The sequence below is a fragment of the Camelus ferus genome, chromosome 8, assembly GCF_009834535.1.
Source record: "Camelus ferus isolate YT-003-E chromosome 8, BCGSAC_Cfer_1.0, whole genome shotgun sequence".
NCBI classification, from domain to species: domain Eukaryota; kingdom Metazoa; phylum Chordata; class Mammalia; order Artiodactyla; family Camelidae; genus Camelus; species Camelus ferus.
The window spans coordinates 59955719-59968293 of record NC_045703.1 but is presented as its reverse complement, the minus strand read 5'-3'; the positions used below and the strand labels follow the sequence as shown (position 1 = coordinate 59968293).

The window sequence follows — 12575 nt, the reverse complement described above, 5'->3', positions numbered from 1 at the left end:
ATTTTATTCACCCGAAGCTTCGAATAAAGGACGAAAAAGTTACGGCATCCCACAGGGCATTTTTGAGCTGAAGATTACCAGGCCTGCAAATTTCTTAAGTAACACATGGGGATAAGTTGGTGCACATGAATGAATAGTCCATTGTGGCTTTAAGAATTTCTTTGTATTTTGCTTCAAGATGAAGAGTGATGTCAGTTAGGGAAAAAAAAATCAAAAATCCCCAGCAAATCCTAGGACTGACTGCTCCAGGTAAGCAGGGAGACACATGAGAGCATCATAGACTGAGTAATAGCTTCACATGGGTCATGTTTCAAAGTTAACCGTCAGCCTAGATGTAGACTGCCCTTAAGCATGAATTCTTTTTACACAATAGCTCAAGGCCTTGAATATTTAATTGCATTTTTTTCTTTAAGAAAATTACTTAAAAGGAAATGTTGAAAAATAATCTCCCCAGAAAAAAAAAGTACAGACTTCATGCAAAATAAATCTGGGTAAACCGAGTTGTGAGAGAGCTATTTCAGTAGCAGCAGAAGCTTGGAAGTCATTTTCCTGTTCAGAAACACTCAATTTCCCAGACAATAAGTTTGCAGCACAATAGACTTTCTGTATCACAGGGCTCTGCAGTCAGTCTGGGCTTTTGGTTCTCGTTGGGTTTAAACCACCAGACTTTCTGTCACTCTCCCTTCAGAGGTCCTAACACTTCTATTGCTGTGGTGGGGGGTAGCGGGCAGGGGGAGGAAGTGCTTTTAGAGGTTTTTAAACAACTTGTATGTGAGTGGGTGTATATGTGTGTGCGTGTGTGAGGATTACCTTGCTTTTTCTGACCATAGAAGCTAGCCGGTTTGTAGTATAAACTGTGCCGGAGTTCTTTCTAAGAAATGATTCTTGGTGTGAGGGCCCAGAAAGCCTAACCCTGCTAACTGGGAGGGAGAATTCTACGGTGGCTATGAGCGTGGAATTTGGAATCAGATGGTCTGGGGTCAAACCCGGTTTTGCCAATTCCCTAGCAGGGTGAACTTGGGAAAACTACTTCATTCTTTAAGCCTCAGCTTCCTCTTTTCAAGTAAAGAGAATATTACTACCTGAGAAGGTTTCAGTGAGGGGTTAAAATGCGGGGGGGGGATAATGCAAATAACATGCTTAGCACATTGCAGAGCATAAACTGAGCACTCACAGAGAGGTAACTATTACAGCTCATTCTAAACAGCCTGGGGTGTAAACTATCTGTGGGGTCTCTTTGACCAATAGTTTAACTGAACTAAATTCAGAATAAATTTACTCACTTGTATGTAAAGCAGACAAAAATTATGAAAGTCTTCTACTGGCGAGGAGCAAGGGAGTAAGGCGCTGTGAAGAATTGGTGGAGGATATTGCCCTCAAGTAGCTGACTCCTGTTGAGGAAATCAGATGTGCCCCTAAATAACAATAATACCAGGCAGAAGGTAGCAAGGCCAGAAGAAAATATAAACAAAGTGCTTCCGGAATTCAGAGGGAGGGAGAGATAACTATATATATATAAAACTGAATCACTTTGCTGCACACCTGAAACTAACACAACATTGTAAATCAACTAGACTTCAATAAAAATAAATTTTTAAAAACATCTAGTTGAGGGGAGTCAGAGAAGACTTTGCAGATGACGGTGCTATGGTACACATCCCTGTAATGTTAATATTTTGACAATAGGATTCATAGTTAGATTGACTTGAAAATTTCAGACTGGAAAGATCCACATTCTGTAGTGCAGAAATTTTGGGCACGTGTGAGAGCGTTATAAGTTCAGTGGATATCCTCTGATTACAGTAACCTAGGGCCATAAAGTCCGTAGACATTTAAAATGAGAATCATGTTTAGGCTTTCCCCAGAGGACAGTTGCCCATTTACCCCCGTGGTCTGTGCAGTAACATACTTTTACAAACTTCCTTGGTTTGGAAAGAAGGGCAGGGAAGTAGGAGAAAAAGCAAGAGGGAAGCGGTGCTGACCTTTCACCTGTAGAAACTCTGCATTCTGGCCAGATGTCAAGAAAACCGGCTCCCATCCTCAGGGAACATTGTCCTGCTCTTGGTGAGAACGATGAGAACTTTAGCCTTACTCTCTTTCTCCGCTCCTGTTCTAGCTGTCTCTCGTCTTTCCTGTTTGCCATTCTGTTCGCTCTTTTGTCCATTCATTCATCAAACATTCATTAAGTTTCTAGTCTCAGAACTTAGCACATTGGAGGTAAGAAGAGAAATAGAGCAAGATTCCTTGTTCCAATCACCCTCGTAAGAGAGGCTAGAATAGCTTTCACCCAGGACCTGGGGAGCGGTGTCCCTATAAGAAATGCCTGAAAGGTTGGCTTTTTCTTATATTGCTTCTATTTCTGTTTCTACACACTGTCAGGAGCCAAGGCTGCCCCGCCCCTTTGATTTTATATGCTGCTCCTTCATGTTCCTAGCCCTTCTTCCTACATGAGCGGCTTTGCTTATATCTCAAAGCATTTTTAAATTTTAGTATAAAAAGTGATTCTTCTCTGATTGGGCTAAGTTAGAGGCATGAAAGGGAAATGAGGGAAGAGTTGGGGAAAACTGGTTGTGAACATATTCTGAAACAATAACACGGAAGTAAACCCTGGTTGGGTTGTAGAATGAAGATTAAGCTCTGGTTCCCCATCTGTTAGAAAGATCTCAGTCCAAAATATTTCTCCCTTTGATGCCTGAAATCTCTTGATAAGCAATTTAGTTCTATTTTAATTACTGCCTTCTTAGGTTCTCTTCTTTTAAAAATGATCCTCCTCTGGTTAGGATGGTAAGGGAAATCCACAACTCTTGAAGAAATGCTCTTAAAATCACCTTCCTCCAGAATTGAGGACAATGGGCACATCAGAGTGCTGTTCTTTGTGAATATGATCTAACTCCATTCATGTGAGTGAGTACAACTAGGAAAGGACAGGCTATTGGGCTCCTTTTGCTTCTTTTTATGGAGCTCTGGGCCCTATCCATGTTGGAAAGTAAGGAAATAGGAAAAGGAACATGTAACTGAAGGTCAGAGCCTAAGCATGTTCACCTGAACTATCTAGACAGCTGTGGTACCAGTTTATGTTCCAGCCTCTGCTGATCAGGACAGTTGCCTCTTGTGTCTTTTTCACTGTCTGTATGCACTGGGGGAGGTGGCAATGGATTACAACAAGGGTTGTAATTGTCTTCAAACCACAAACAGAGCTCGTGTCCAGTTTTGCAAGTTGGATTAGTTGACATGAGACATAAAGCTAGAAAGCGTTAGCGTTCGTTGGCTTACTGAAACATTTTGTACCACAAGTTGTGTCACGAAAGGGATTCAAAAATGAAATCAATGTTTTATCATTTATGGCTTAAAAATGTAAAAGAATTGTCTGCTTCCAGGAAATAAAACAACAGCGGGCAAAAGTAACTTGAAATGATGAAATGCAAAAAGTCAGAGTATTTACTTCCTTTTTTTAATGAAAATGATACAGCGAAAGCTTTATACAAATTACTAGAAAGGAGGGGGGGTTAGGCTTTTGTAGAGGAAATTTCACAGGAGACTAACAGGATCTTATTAACCTTTTCAGTTATCAAAATAAGCCTCAAACAAAGACCTTGGTATTAAGTTACTATAGTTAGTTTCTGTTCATAGAGGCAAGGCCTACAGATGTGCACTGGTGCCAAATGCAAGCCCGCTTTAGAGGCCCTTTGGGCAAGATCCACGCTCCGTCAGCAGTTGTCAGTGTGTCAACCCCTTTCCATTGTTGTCCAAACCCAGCAGCTCTCGGAGCTTTCCTGTCGAGACGGCTGATCATCACTGCGCCTGTGGATAGCTGAGCTGCACAACCTGACACAGCTATCCTTCCCCTGCAAGCAGATTTTTCAAACTCTATTTATCTGAAAAAGGTTTTGAGACAAACTTCTACACACCTCCACTCTACTTGTTAGAATGCCCTGGCCCCACAAGAGCCAGGTGGAAATTTGGCTCATTAGAAACCATGTTAATTCTGCCAAGTGAATAAGGAGGCCCAGAGCAGTCATTTGATGACGATCACCAACTCACACACACACCCACACACACACACACACACACTCACTCACTCACACACACACACACACTCACTCAGACAAGCCAGGGAAGGGATATTTAATCTGAAAAGACCTAAATTTGAGTGCACCCAGGATGTTGAAGGTGATTACCACGGTCTGCATCTGGATCCAGTGTCTCCTGCACTGGAGAGGAAGTACTGAGGAAGGCTGGAGGGCAGCAGCCAAGGCCCAGGCCAAGGGACTGGCCCTTTAGGTGGGGGATGCTCTGTCCTTCCAGCCCCAGCATTCCAGCCCTGGGGCTTCCCAGAGAAGGCCCCCAGAGTTTTAGTTTGGCACTGGCATGCTGAGTGTCAGCACCCAGAAGCCCAGTGACTTGCCTTTGCAGAGATCTGACTGGGGCCTGGGTGATGACAGTGTCTGTGTGGATGGCCCATCCAGCCCCAGCCTCATGGCTTCCCTGGTCTTTTAAAATCTCCACTAACTTCATCTCCGCCTTACTCCTATGGCCACACTCAGTGTCCCCCGTCACACCCACCCTACAAACCCCAACTCTGACTCACTTCTACAACCTACCCTCTCTTCCCATACACCCAGGGCAGCGACCCCCGCCGTTGCTGGCCTTCGGCAGTCGCATGTCTGCATTCCGGCAGACCTTCTAGGACAGAGCCTCTCTCACACCACCTTGCTCAAGGCTGCAGGGCTCATGTCAGCGCACTCCAGTGTGGTGTTCCCATGCATTCCTGTCTAAGTCCCAAGAAGCAGGACATAGTGGTGTAACCTGTTGCTGCCTAGCAAGGCTGCCTGACTCTGAGCCAGAGTTGGAAAGAGTAAGAGCCTGCCCTACCTACCACCTCCACGTAGGCAGATCCGTGCTTCACCACCCAGGCACTGTCACTGGCTCCCCTTAGGTTAGCCTCACATCCCTATGGCCATAGAGAGAGGTCTTCACTGACCCTTCCCTTGCAACCATGTGGACAGGAGTGGGAGAGAAAGTTTCTAGGAGAAAGGGTGTGTCAGGCCTCAATCCCACTGGAGCTCAAGTCTTCTGACCCCTGCAATGACTCAGGCAAGAGACAGGACGGGCTCAGACTGGGGTGGGCACAGTGGACGTGATGGTTTTTAAAGCAGAACCAGCAGGATTACCTGATGGATTGTATGTGGAATGAGAAAAAAAAGAGGAGTTAAATATGAACCTGAGGTACCAAACCACTGTTCTTGTCTCATTTTTAATCTCACTCTTCGGAATCTCTGACCTTCTCTGACTGTCCTCAGACTGACTACCACTCTCATCTCAGTACGGTCTTGTTTCTCGGGACCAGTTCCCACTCCAGGCTCTTCTAAAGTTATCTTATTATCTTCCCCTCTCTGCTAGGCTTTTAGGTAGTGTTTTAGTTCTCATGTAAACGACCCCGGTGTGATATTCTCTCGGTGCAGCTGGGCCTGAAGACAATGTAACAGGGTGGCAGTGATGCTCTCTAACATCTCTGAAATAAACAACAAAGGGCCGGTGGCCTCCTTGCCAACTTCTGCAAGGAAAGTGATGGGACAGCTTGTGGACTCCTTTACGACGGGAGGTCTCAATTCTGTCACTGCCTCAGCGAATGAAAGTCACTTTACTGAGGTTTTGTTTCCTTATCTATAAAAATGGTAATGTCATTCATCTTGACATGAGAATCAACCAATGGAGATAGTGGATATATTTAAGCATTTACTATATTAAGCTTTTTATATAAATTTAAAAAAATTTATATCTATAATTTCTATTATATTTAAATTCTATATTATGCTCTTTTTACATGGTTATCTCATTTAATCCTCATCAGGCAGGTGCTAACATTACTTCTATTCTTCAGGTGAAGAACCTGAGGCCCGGGTAGATTAAGTGACTTGTGCAAGGCCGCTCAGCCAGTGTATGGCAAGGCTGGTGTACAAACCCAGGTCTGTCGGATGCCAGGCTCTGGGCTCTTAACCACTTTACCCCTGTTTCTTCCAGTGTGATCAGTGCATCACCTGGGTGTGCTTGTTATGTGTCAATTCCCAGACCCTGCTCTCCACACCCACTGACTCAAACGCTGAGGCTGGGCCCAGAAATCTGCACTTAACAGGAGCTCTGGGTGATTACTGAGCAGCCTAAAAAACACTGTATTTCATTAAATTGCCTCTAAATGATTGTAAAGCATTCTACTCGTGTGTATATATAGTGCTCTTAGACAAATCCTCTAAGCCAAGCTTATGTGCAAGAGTCCAAATTCTAGAATTCCATAAATAAGAACCAGCAGATGATACTTATAATAGGGACACTCTCTGTACCTTCAAGTCCATTCATGCATCAATGTAATAACATGTGTAATGGTGAGAATTCGTTTGTAAACAGTAACATCCAGATTAGTTCATTTAAGCAGAACGGGATTTTCTTTTACAGTTGATAGTATCATTGGGATGGCTGAAAAAAACAGCCCTTCAACCAAAAGTGACTCCCCAAACTGAGCTCTTTCCACAACCAGGAAGCTGCCTGTATTGTGGCAGGAGGAGAGGATCAGGATGAAGCCCTGGGTTCAGGGATGTGCGGGAGTGAAGCCCATGGGTGATCAGCAAGGAATAGCTGGGAGAACTTGGACACAGAAACAGAAGCCAGGGAGGTAGAGAGCTTCATAAAACAGGAGTGCCCAGCAGTGCTAAACACAGTTAGAGGGCCAGCTAAAATTTTTAAAATATTTTATGGAAAAAATATATATTATATCTTAATATATTTTTTAAAATTAGATTTAAAACATATGTAGAGACTGATGAGTATTGTTGACCATGATGACTGGATGACCTTTGCTGGGTCAGATAGTGAGTGAGTTTTACCAGCACAGTTTCAGGGAATGGTGGGGAAGGAGGCCGGGCGTGTGGGATAAAGAATAGCTGGGAAAAGAGCAAGTGAAAGCAGCCGGTGCAGCATGAACAGCCCTTTCAAGAAGTTAAGTTGAAATGGAAAGGAAGTAAGACTGGCTAGCAAAGATCTTGGAGGGTTTTTTTGTTTTACTGTTTGTTGTGTTGTTTGTCCTTTAAGTCAAGAGAAACTTGAGCGTAGTATTAGCAGAGACATTTGAAAGAGAAGTTAATTAATTGGTAGGTCACTGTACTGAAGGTCACAGAGGGACAGGGGCCAGGGACTAGGTGGAGGGATTGGCCTGGAGGGAACGAGGGACAGCTCATCTTATGGCTGGGGGAAGGGAGGTGACAATGGGTACAGATACAGTTACTTCCCAGGATGTGAGCAGTGGAACCATAAATATGGCCATAATTATGGTCCTAATTTTTTTCTTGAAATAAATGGGGTCACGTGCTGAGTGGGAATGGATAATGCTGGGTGTGGAGCTTGGGTGTGGAGCAGGAAAGAGGTACAGGTTTGTTAGCACTGCTGCCAAGGACAAGAGAAGGACTGTCAGTCTAGGATGTTATCAGCCCAGATAAAATTGGAGACTGTGAAATCAAAACAGGATCAACCTGCCAAAACAGTGTGTGATTTAGTATTTTGCAACCTTGGACCAGGAGTGGACTGGTGGGTCATGGGGCTGCTCCAATGGCAACACTGATTTCCAGTGCGGGATGATGTTGGACACTGTGCCTCAGTTTCCTGATTAAATACTATGTTTCCTATTTGGGTATCAGGTGCCTCAGTCAGGAACCCTGAAGCTGTCCCACCTGCAGGAAGGAACATACACCTTTCAGCTGACTGTGATGGACACTGCTGGGCAGAGGAGCTCCGACAACGTCTCGGTGACAGTGCTTCCCGTGGCCTTCTCCACAGGAGGTGAGAGGAAGGCCCTTCCCTTGCAGTCACAGTGGCCCACAGAAACAGGCCATTGATGGAAAGATGGCATTAGACGGGCATTTTACATCCTATGCACTGCATGGGCTCCTCCATTTTACTTCTGGCTGTTGTTGAATGAGAAAGTATTTACTAAAAACATGGTGACAAAAATCGGCTTCATTATGTTTGGGGCTAAGTGACACTGCCATATTGGGATTGTGAGGGGAGCAATGCAGGGGACGAGATTTGACCATATGTGCATGGGGACCTTGTAGATGCTCCATCTTTCTGTGACTCGATTTCATAAACTACAATCATCTGGCTTTTTCAGGAGAGGATCTTGCTTAAAGGAGGGTGGTCTACTTGATACCTATGTTCAAAGAATGCAGCTAAGGAGTACATTTAAAACACATTAGAATATGTGAAGTACATGTGTCGATGTAAAAGGATTATTGAAAATTTTTCATGGATACTTTACACAGATGCGCAGATAACATAGCTTGACATATGTCTGAGGGCTCTACATTCTGTTGTACAATGTAAACTCATTTATCTGTTTCTTACTTTCCCAGACACTTACGTTTCTAAGATTAACTCATCAAGTTAAAAACAAATTTAGATGAACTTGGCAGCACTAAAGATACAGGGGTACTGCAGGGGGAAGCTCCCCACCCCCCCAGCAAATCACTGTGGGAAGCACTGAAGTGTTGGACGTGAGCGGGTCCTATCACTCGGTCGGCGGGTCTTTTCTCAGCGTCTGCAGTGTGCGGGAACTGTGTGTGAGGCCCTGGGCACAGGGTGGTGCACTCCACAGCTCTGGTAAATGTGTAGCGTGCCTCCTACATCTTTGATTCTTCAGTACTTGGATGATAATTAAGCCAGCAATCAGAAGAATAAGAATAAAAACATTGGAATATGGCTGTGATTTACTTGTACGTATGTCTGCTGATCTTGTCTTCCACCAAAGATGTGGGTCAGTATGCATATTGGAAATGAAGGAAGGAGACTTTAGAATCCAAGGACAGCCTTGATAATTTGCCTTCCACAAGGATACAGTGCATGAGCAGCATTCAAAATCAGGTTGGCTGAGGTTTAAGCTTACTGTGGGGGAGGAGGGGTGAGTGCAGATGGACAGACCAGGTCCCAGACTCTGGCTCATTGCAGCACCTTGAGTCACTGACAGTGACTAAGTGGAAACATCCAGCCCAGCCCACATTCGAGCAGACGCTCTATTTTTTAATTTATTGCAGCTGCACGGAACAGCCACACAGGTACTCAAGATATACCTTGAATGCTGGCCATGCGCCAGGGCCCTTGGAAACACAGCATCTGCTCCAGCTGGAATCACTGCCAGCAGGGGACTGTGGGTCCCAGAGGGCTGCCCTTCTGGAACTAGGGCTCCTTGGGCAGGAACCAAGTCAGGCACTGATTCCGGGAGGAAAGTGTTCATGGGAAGCTGTCATCCCCCACAGAAATTGGAAAAGGGTTGCTTTTGTACAACTGAGGTGCCTCAGAGGGAGAAGGGGCCCCGAGCTGACGGAAGCAGAGGGCTGACCACTCACCAGCCACTTGTTGCGCTGGTTTATTTACTCAGGCTGGTTTTCCAGAGCTCCCAAGGCAAGTTGCCAGTTGTACATTTCTGGCCTTTCTCAAGATGATAGTAAAGTGTATTTGAAGCTGCAGAGACTAATGGAGTCACCTTTGATTACTGAAAGGCCAACTGGGTATAGGTCTTATGTAAGTGACTTTATGTAGAAAATAAGAAAGAATGCTGTGTGTACTATCAACTGCTGTACGGAATCACTCACTGGTTAGATTGGAATAACATACTATGAATTGAAGTTCATCAGACACACACAGAGACATTGAGAACCAGAGGTGGGGCACTGAGAAGCGTTTCTGTCTCCTCTATTATATACAGGAATCTTGCCGTTAAAGACCAGCTTTCGTGGTAACCGAGGGTAACGCCTTCTGGGGTGAACAGGCAAGCATGTACCCCTGCTTCTGTGGTAATAACTTGGTTCAGTTTTGGATGTAGAGCCTGCATGTTCTCAAGCTTTGCAAAAAATAATCTATTCAAATAGCAAGACAACAAACCCCTGTAAATTTGATCCAGATAAGTGGCCTCCAAGTAGGAACCCCCAGAGATGGTCAAGACATTTTTAAGATGGAAAAGAAGACACTAGAACTTATATCTTTATTAATTTTTAATCTTTAAGTTTTCCATCTGTTTTATAACATGTATAACATGTTAATAGTGGTACATGAATATGATTTATAGATTGGAGATACGTGTGGTCAAAAAAATCTGGAGACCACTAACACAGAAATAGATGGATAAATTACTAATACGGATTTATCTCCCAAACTACCAAGGAGTAAGTAAAGGCTTGAGATATTTAGGATTTTCATGTCATGAATTTTATAAATATGAGCAGAAGCCACATCCTGCTTGGTAGTCACAGTTTGCCTTCACTTTTCCTCCCAACTCTTTCCTGTGACTGAAGCAGATTCTCCTTTCTAGGCCAAGTTCTCAGCCGTAACTGCGGGCTCCTTGCTTCCTCTTTCTCGGGAGCTTCTTCTACCACTTCTTTTTTTTTACCCTCTTCTTCCTCCAGAATCAAGATATCTTCAAATTGCCTTCTACCCAGATGGACTCCTTTCCCAAACTTTTAATTGAACTGCTTTCCAGTAGGTTATGTATCCAAGATTTCGTGTGGGCATGTATGCAGTGCTCAGCCATTTGTCTCAGAGGGGTATCATCATTTGCCACTCTTCTGTGTCCCAAGAGAATTGTCTAGTCCATCTGTACCTGGGAAATTATGGAACTCCTATGACCTACGTTTAGCCTGGTGCCTTTAGTCTGTATTACCAGTGTCAGAAAGCCACCCAATTGCTATGTAGCTAAGTCTAGTAAAGTTGGCTTAATCTGGAGTTGGGGATGCAGAGAATGCCTTTCAAGAACAATACATGTAGCTTTTACAAATTGCACTGCAGGCTAAAAACTCCTAACAGCTCAAAAAGGGAGAGAATTTCGTTATTTGTAGAAAATAAATTCATACCAGCTTGTTGCTAAAGATCCTGCTTATTCTTTATAGCACCAAAGATGTACGGTAGTCAGCAAATAGGGTTCAATAGTTGGAAGTTGATCTCAGTAAAAATTAATACTTAGGAGACATGAATGCAAGATGTAGCATCTGAAAAAACACGGTCAGTCAGCCAAGTGCTGTGCAGGGGTTAAAATTGTGTGGTGTCGGGGGCCTGCTGAGGAGTTGGTGGGTGGGATGAACAAATGAATGCAGAGTGAGTCTTCTTAGGGAGGAAACCCAGGGCTGGATGGGGAAGACCAGAGCTGAGGCTTCTCCGTTCCCATCCCTTAGTCATTGGCAGCTTGGAGAACAGCTCTAAGACAAGAAGTCCATGGTGATTCCTGAATATTAAGTCAGGAAGGTCAAGAAGAAACCCCCTAACCTTTCCAGAACCTTTTGCTCCAGCACAAACTGTCAGGTGCCTCCTCTTTGTCTGCATCTCTTTACCCAGATGCGTTTCATCATATACACAGTCTCTGTTAATCTTGACACAGTGGAAATCTTAGCTTTCCTGCCCTCCTGTGACTTGAGATTTGTTTACAAACAGGATGCTCAAACGCTTGCTCGCGCTACCACTTCTTTTGTGATGATGGCTGTTGCATTGACATCACACTGGCTTGCGACGGAGTGGAGCAATGTCCCGACGGGTCTGATGAAGCTTTCTGTCAAAACTGTGAGTTGGCTGCATCACATTTTGCCTGTATTCTCACAGTTAATGCAAACTCAGAGGTGTTGTTTTTCTGCCTGGTTTCAGGTATAACTTCACATGAACAAGCTATGCCTTAAATTAAATTGAGCATTTACTATAAGTCTTTCATATGAGTCACAAATGTCAAATTTTTTATATTACTTACATTTTTAAGAGATGTTTTCAATTTTCCAAAAGCTTCTTCCCCATCCTAAAAATGCTATTTAGCATATGCTTTTTTTAAAAAAAAAAAACAAAAAACTGAAATGAGTTCACATTTTGTTTTGATAAATTTTTTAGAAAATTTATGGCATATTAAGATGTGGCTAAGTCAGAGCTGTAAATCAGTCTTGTAATATTGTGTGTATAAACACGCACCGCAAGAAAGAAGGGCTGTGGGAAGGTTACTGACGTACTGGTTTGAGGAAGGATAAAGAATCTCAAAACCTGAGGTTTAAGTTGTGTCTTTGCCAATTTCTTTACGTGAACTTGTAGAAAGCTAATCGTTAGAAGAGAGAACTGATTCCCATTTGAAAACAGGAGTGAATAGCTTTTTATAGGGCTCTGATGTATCTTGGATGGGTTATCATTCCCAAATATCCATGACTTTAAATCTATTACAAATTTAGTGGTTTTAGCTAAAGTTCAGAAAAGAAACTCAACAACTGACAGTAGCTCTTTCACGCTCAGTAAGCCTTGACCGCAAGATGGTGACCCACACGGCAACCGCACAGCCTAGAACCACAGGACCCGGCAAAGAGGCAGGTGGGGGCTCCTTGTTGGAAAAGTCCCAGAAAGTCACTGCCCCCAAACAGCCACCTGTGTTATCAGCCACGGAGAAGAGGAATCATTCCACTTTTTGGGGACCAGAGAGTCGCATTGATCCTGGGATGCCAGGTAAGGACTTGAGGCAGGTTTTCACAAAGCGTTTCATTTTCTGTTATGACACTTGGCTCAAAATGAAGGTTCTA

At 43.8% G+C, this 12575-nt stretch overlaps 1 protein-coding gene across 6 annotated transcripts in view; it reads left to right on the top strand.

The window, feature by feature from the left end:
• The window catches only part of LRP11 (LDL receptor related protein 11), a 48241-nt gene that overhangs the window by 13594 nt on the left and 22072 nt on the right, over positions 1-12575 (top strand). For all 6 annotated transcript variants that reach the window (XM_032485137.1, XM_032485133.1, XM_032485135.1 and 3 more), the window contains exons 3-5: positions 7686-7827; positions 11464-11589; positions 12295-12501. In XM_032485137.1, the coding sequence (XP_032341028.1) occupies positions 7686-7827; positions 11464-11589; positions 12295-12501 (475 nt within the window). The remainder of the gene's footprint in view (positions 1-7685; positions 7828-11463; positions 11590-12294; positions 12502-12575) is intronic.